Below are 7,346 nucleotides of genomic sequence, written 5' to 3'. Positions count from 1 at the left end.
TTGTAGCTCGCCGGCTCTTTTCACATCCGCCCAGAGTCTGACTGGTGCTGCCGTCATTGCGTTTGTGTCAGTGACGAACCCGTTTGGAGCTGCCTCGCCTTCATAAAGCACAAACGCGCTCGAAACCCTCACAGCCTCACAGCCGACAACAACAACATTGGGCCGGATTGCTGCTCCAGCCCATTCATCTGCTACAGTTCCCAGTAGGCTAGCTCGGTCTGGCGTGCGCGAGGCACGCCCGCCTTCGTTAAGTTGTGCCTCCATCGTTGGTGCTACAAGGCCTGGATATGAAACATGGGCTTTTTGTGTCTGTTCAGGAGGGGTTGATCCGCCCCTGCCCCGCCTTGACGTAAAGCGTGACGTATGCCGGTGCTTTTTGCTCGCAGCCGGGGACAATTTTTTAGGTGCTTGAAACAAAAGCCGGTTCCGCGGAGCTAAGAGGCTGCTCAGCCTGCGTGGTGAACAGGAAACGGTGGCGTTTGTCAAGCTCCCAGCTCCGAACCGGCCCTGAGGGGGGAAGCAAGCCGTTGTTGGTGAAGAGGGTATACGCTCCCTGCTTTTGACGAGATAGGTGTTGCGATTTGACATGCCAGTTGACTGAAAATTTCTAAATTGGTCATGTTGGCTTAGGATTCGAGTTAGCGCCGTGCGTGCTTACTTGTTCGGTACGGTTAGTTGGGGGGGGGGGGGGGGCATGAGTGCTCAGTGCCCAGGGGCCCCTGGAGGTACTAATCCGGCCTTGATGAAGAGATCTATGGATCTATGAGCTCTTTGCTTGCCTGAAAATGCTTTGCTTGAAAAATATTACATATATAATAACAATAATAATAATAGTAGTAATAATAATAAGAAGAAGAAGAAGAAGAAGAAGAAGAAGAAGAAGAAGAAGAATATAGTTGAAATAAAATAAATTGTAATTGTGGTTAAATAACATTGCCTGTGGGGCTGTGATTCGGCTATACACTGCCGCCGCGTAGTAATAAAGTTGAGCGCATACATAGTGAGACCTACAGTACAGAGACCTACAGTAATTTGACTCTATGGAAAAGCTGTGTTATTTATAGCGAAGTGTGAGTGTCATTTAAAACAATGTATGATGAGTGAGGTTGTGCCTGGAAAAAAAACAATCTTATCACTGAGGGCCCTCTTTGCTCAAGGGCCCCTGGGCACTTGGCCAGGTTGCCCATATGGTTAATCCGGCCTTGCTCAAAACACATCTCTTCCCACTCGCATATCCACCCTGATCATTATCCATCACACGTCCACTGTTTTATTTATTTTATTTTGTATATAGCCTACTGCATTGTCTTGTTTATGTTTCTTATGCTGGTGTTATGTATTGTGTATCTTGTTTTTTGTGTGTTTGTACGGCTACCTTGAGAGCCTTGAGAAGTGCCTATATAACGTAAATTAATTATTATTATTATTAAAAATGTCCAATCACATTAAAACAAGAATTTATGCCAGTCGTACATTTTCATTCAGCACTAACTAGTACTTACTTGGGTGTACATTCAAAAGAGGTTACGATCCACCACGGGTCGATGAGCGCTCCGCTGCAGGACACTCCTCCCCCGTGCAGATACACCTGCCAGGGTCTGGAGTGAGGCTGGCACACCTTGAAGTCCTCCAGAGGAGACGCTCCTGTAACACACCAAGACCACAGAGAAACTGAACATCTACTCCTATGTTCATCTCTTTTATTTTACACACAACATAGTAAATATCTACCTGCGAGCCCCAAAGCAACCCCCAGTAGGAACAGATGCATGTTGTTTTTGTTGAGTTAGTATCTCTGACAGTGTGAGATTAGTCTGGTGTATTTATATCTACACACCTTTTTGAGGACAGTGGGAGGAACACACTGCTTTATTACTAACCCGCATGATTTCCAGTACAACCTTATCAGAGACAATTTGAACACGTCCGGTTAACACTATGTTGTAGTGACACACCTTGTTTATAAGGAAGAAGAAAGACCCATACTCATGGTACATACAATAAATCGTTTATCCATAATAGATTGCATTTCACATTTTGGTGAAGTTAATTTCTTCTTAATAGCAACAATCTGCTGTGCACAGATTCTGTTAGCTTTTTGGGATGTATTAAAGACAGTTTTTATGGGTAGTCTGTGCTAAGTAAGTGCACTTTATAATGAATAATTGTGTCATAGATAAATGAACAAAGCTTTGTTGCACCACAAGTAGTAATGATGAAGAAGATAAGAGTGGAGATATTATACCCACTGCTGTTATAAAGTTAATATTTGACCATGATGCAATGTTAAAGGCATGTCTTAAAGTATCAAAGATTGCACAGCTCTGCTGCTCTTTTGGGAAACCATAATATTTGATAATAGTATTCTCTTCCCCCCTCAAGTGTTTATTCAGGCCGAGTTACCCTTCCAAAGCTGGTTAACATTTCACACGTTCAGTATTTTTAAAGTACTGAAGTACAAATGATGGTACTCAGATAGGATCTATCTATCTATCTATCTATCTATCTATCTATCTATCTATCTATCTATCTATCTATCTATCTATCTATCTATCTATCTATCTACCTATATATCTATCTATCTATCCATCTATCTATCTATATATCGATCGATCGATCAATCTATCTATCTATCTATCTATCCGTCTATCTATCTATCTATCTATCTATCCATCTATCTATCTATCTATCTATCTATCTATCTATCTATCTATCTATCTATCTATCTATCTATCTATCTATCTATCTATCTATCTATCTATCTATCTATCTATCTATCTACCTATCTATCTACCTATCCATCTATCTTTCTATCTATCTATCTATCTATCCATATATCTATCTATATATCTATCTATCTATCCATCTATCTATCTATATATCGATCAATCGATCAATCTATCTATCTATCTATCTATCCGTCTATCTATCTATCTTTCTTTCTATCCATCCATCTATCTATCTATCTATATATCGATCGATCAATCTATCTATCTATCTATCTATCTATCCATCTATCTTTCTATCTATCTATCTATCTATCCATATATCTATCCATCTATCTATCTATCTATCTATCTATCTATCTATCTATCTATCTATCTATCTATCTATCTATCTATCTATCTATCCATCTATCTATATATCGATCGATCGATCGATCGATCAATCAATCAATCTATCTATCTATCTATCTATCCGTCTGTCTGTCTATCTATCTATCTTTCTTTCTATCCATCCATCTATCTATCTATCTATATATCGATCAATCTATCTATCTATCTATCTATCTATCCATCTATCTTTCTATCTATCTATCTATCTATATATCGATCGATCAATCTATCTATCTATCTATCTATCCATCTATCTTTCTATCTATCTATCTATCTATCCATCTATCTATCTATCTATCTATCCATATATCTATCTATCTATCTATCTATCTATCTATCTATCTATCTATCTATCTATCTATCGATCGACTGCGTTTGGGTCCTATTTCCTACCAAACCCCTGACAATTGTCCCTCTATTTTTAGATAACAATATATAAAAAACTGTCCATAATCAAAGACTCATTTCACTTCAGGTTGATAGCAAGCCACCCCAGATATTCATTCAGAGAATATTAGGACATTCTGTTGTAGAGTTTCAAATAAAAGATCTTTGAAATCTCATAAATGAGTTATCTACATCGAAACAGGCATCAGAAAGTCCTAATATGTTGATGTAAATAGAGGGACGTTCGCTCTTATATGAGATTTCAAAGATCAGAATGACCTGATACCTACCTTCCTAAAGATGCAGGTATACCAACAAATATTATTGTATACACACACTTCAAGTACCATCCATTTTAAGTGGGTAAGCTCTTAAAGTGCTAATTAATTATTAGAGACATAAATGCTCCCAAATCAAAACTGACATTAGAATCAAATGAAACACATTTTGTAAAAAGCCAAACACACATGTTTAATTTTCTTCTCTTCGCTGTATCATTTATGTGTGAATTTCTCTCTGTTTTGCAGCGTGCCCTCAGATGAAATAACCTTAGTGTCAAAGCCAGATGAGATAGCAGTCAGCTGTTGATCAAATACATTTTACACAGATACTGATATCAAGCAAACAGTACAAATCATCTCACTTTGATTTATATAACAACAGGGCTGCAAACGCACAGATCTGTATGTGTCACTACAGTATATCTGAATTATGATTATTCAATGAATTTGTAAAGTAACAGTAGTAATGGTTGTTGTCCTATGTCTGTCTGAAACCCTATACATCATGTGGGGAACAAATGAAAAAGATGGTGCTTCTAATCCTTTGTTGGTGTTGGTTGTAGCTTCAGACACAGCCACATGTTGCAGATGTATGCACTAATTAAAAAATCACAGCAGTCCTGGATCACTACTTGTCAGAATCAACAGAAAGAAACCCCTCAGTCTTTGATGTTTATGCATCTCTGTCAGTTTCTCCGCGCTCACATTTTACATGTTGTTCCTTTTCATCCATTATTAATTTGCAACACAAGCGTCTGTTCTGGTGCGGCCTCGGCTGATAAAAGCACTCATTGCAGATTTATTCAGACAAAATCACGTGATCCTTTCCATCAGTGAGATAAAAAGGAAAAGCCAGAGCGGGGATATGAGAAATATGCACAATTTAAAACATCAAAACAGTAAACCTAATTATCATTTATCCACAGGAGACACCAGTTTGTGTTGTATAAATATTTTATTTCAAGATATGACACTTTTTCAGAGGTGAAATAACTGAGAAGAAACCCATAGGTGGCGATATTGTTTAATTATACGTGTTTGTTTTCCACCCAGGGAAAATGCTGTTGGTACATGATAAGTTGACTCCAGATGCTCCAACTGGTTCTGTTCTTGTTCTTCTATGCAAGCTGTTGTGCTCTCCAAGGATTACATTCCTCTTTTGGTGGTTATCATCATATAGCAGCAGTACAGTGGCCCGAGTAAGCGCCACAGAGAGCAGGAAGTCCATTTTTGTAAAAGGCTTAAAATGTCAGATGACGTTTTGACCTTTCTTGTGGAAAGTCCTCATGCTGTCAGAAAGGCTACATGAGAAATCAGTTTCTGTTTACTTCTGGTACAGGCTGTGGTAAATCTGGTCTTGCAGGATTCCAGCGTAGGTGGTCACGACGTTGGTGGTTTCAGTGTAAAGGTTCCTGTGGGAAACAAAGTACATATAAATCAATACTTAAGTTGTTCAGCATCAGTGAATCTGCATTTAAGCAGAGGTGGGAAGTAGTGGAGTACAAATACTTTGTTACTGTACTTAAGTACATTTTTCGACTTTTTACTTTTACTTCTTACATTTTTAACACAAATACCTGTACTTTGTACTTCTTACATTTTCAAAACAGGCTGGTTACTTTAGTTTGAATCTGCGTTTGGTGGCGTGATCATTATTATTCAGAGTCATTGGGTTCCTTTTGATTTTAACACGATCCGTGTACTCATCATTTCCTGGTCTTCTCTAAAGAAGAGGGACCAATGAAAACTCGGCTCGATTATTGTTCTATTTATATGAAGGGAGGTCAGGTACTCTGTAAAACAGTTGGTACTATAGTTTTGGGTACTTTTTACTGAGTACATTTCGAGGCCCATACTTCTTTACTTTTACTTGAGTAAAGAAGTTTAGTCAGTACTTCTACTTTTACCAGAGTATTATTAAACACGAATATCTGTACGTCTACTTGAGTAAAGGATGTGTGTACTTTTGCCATCTCTGCATTTAAAGGTAACCTATGCAAAATCCACTTTTTCATGTCTCTTCTACATCAACATGTGTCCCCTCTGTCTAAAGAGACTCTGAAAGTTTCAGGAAGAAAGATTCTCTCTCTTTTTGTCCTGATCCATTTATATAAAAACCTGTCTGAAAATGAGCTGATCAGATTTTGGCCACTTTATGATGTCATAACAATGTTTTGGCTTGAGTAACCATTAGCCAATCAGCAACCAAGGTAACCCCCCCCCCCTGGATTTATCTGAGACCTATAATATATTGATGAGAAACAGTATAACAGGGGACCTTTAATATGTATTGTTTGCGGGGGGTTGCTTAATGCCGTAGTGTTATGCCCACGTATGGAGATCTAGACGACGGGCTGTCAAACAGAAAATGTCACATGTAGCTCAATGCGACACCTCAGCGGCGTCTCCTCCCCGCGGCGCTCATTTAATGGACGCTCCCCACCAGTTAAGGGCCAAATATTAGTTTTCTCCTCCTCCCTCAATACATAACTGGAGGGGTTCACATCCCCTCCCCACACCCCCCCCCGTCTATCTCCCTTTACGCCCCCAAATTGCTCCCGCGCTCATTACCTCTGCAGGATTGATGTTTTCTTTTCATAAAGCGCCAAGCTGATATCCCACGGATTCAGAATTAATAAAATATGAAGCGCATTAATATTCCCCTCGTTCACATTCTGCTAGTATCGCAGAAGGGCCTGTCAATCACACGGGCAGGGCAGCTCTCTGCGTTCAACACCTAGACCGTGTTCAAAGGAGCTTTTGATGTAATAATAATAATAATAATAATAATAAAGCTTTATTTGATGCCCCTGTGGGTTCATCTGGAGAGGGTGTGGCTGTGCTGTGTCCAGCCTGGGTCTGGTGCCCTGCAGCTACCAAGCCTCTCTGCTCCTCGGTTATGGCTAGAAAGGATCCGTCTTGTGTAAATATGACGTCACGTTCTCGTTGTAACTCTAATCTACAGCAGCAACATACACATGAATGCAGCAGCAATATTAATAGAGAAACATCAGACATAATAGTGAAACACTGAAAGGGAACATTGTATTGCACCTGGAGCTATCTTGGGACTTTTACTGCGACAACGTTGACTTGCCTGTGAATAAAAAATAAACCATAGTTAGACCCTCAAGGGTAACGAGATCCTGCGATCGCAGAATTTACCGCATAATCAGCAAAATGGCGCAGATTTTTAAAAGGCAGCATAATCCCCGCATTTTTCCACACAAAGTAAAAAAAAAAAAAAGTTAACTCCTCTTGATGTGAAGTAGTGATGATGATGATGATGATGATGATGATGATGATGATGATGACGCGACGTCATCAGCTCGCGCATCACAGAAGGTAAACAACACCGTAGAGTGAACGTGTGGAACTCACACGAGAGAGAAAACACCAAGATGAAAAAATCTGATCCATCTCATTTACCGACGAACATTTCTACTAAAGACCGGGCAAAGCATTACCCCGATGTCTTTCACGAAAGTGTGTGTGTGTGTGTGTGTGTGTGTGTGTGTGTGTGTGTGTGTGTGTGTGTGTGTGTGTGTGTGTGTGTGTGTGT

At 39.5% G+C, this 7,346-nt stretch overlaps 1 protein-coding gene and 1 long non-coding RNA gene across 2 annotated transcripts in view; both read right to left on the bottom strand.

Moving 5' to 3' along the window:
* LOC104951102 (trypsinogen-like protein 3) overlaps positions 1-1,771 on the bottom strand; it is a 129,588-nt gene extending 127,817 nt beyond the window's left edge. The window contains exons 1-2 of the mRNA XM_010777739.1: positions 1,732-1,771; positions 1,503-1,644 (exon numbers count right to left, since the gene is read on the bottom strand). Coding sequence (XP_010776041.1) covers positions 1,503-1,644; positions 1,732-1,771 — 182 coding nt within the window. The remainder of the gene's footprint in view (positions 1-1,502; positions 1,645-1,731) is intronic.
* A 3,023-nt stretch (positions 1,772-4,794) lies between these two features.
* Positions 4,795-7,346, bottom strand: part of LOC104951096 (uncharacterized) — an 11,126-nt gene continuing 8,574 nt past the window's right edge. The window contains exon 3 of the long non-coding RNA XR_798988.1: positions 4,795-5,196. This is a non-coding gene — a long non-coding RNA (uncharacterized lncRNA). The remainder of the gene's footprint in view (positions 5,197-7,346) is intronic.

This window comes from Notothenia coriiceps, unplaced genomic scaffold, assembly GCF_000735185.1.
Source record: "Notothenia coriiceps isolate Sejong01 unplaced genomic scaffold, NC01 NC01_scaffold00018512, whole genome shotgun sequence".
Classification (NCBI taxonomy): Eukaryota; Metazoa; Chordata; class Actinopteri; order Perciformes; family Nototheniidae; genus Notothenia; species Notothenia coriiceps.
The sequence above is the reverse complement of the archived record's forward strand: the minus strand, read 5'-3'. Positions and strand labels throughout refer to the sequence as shown.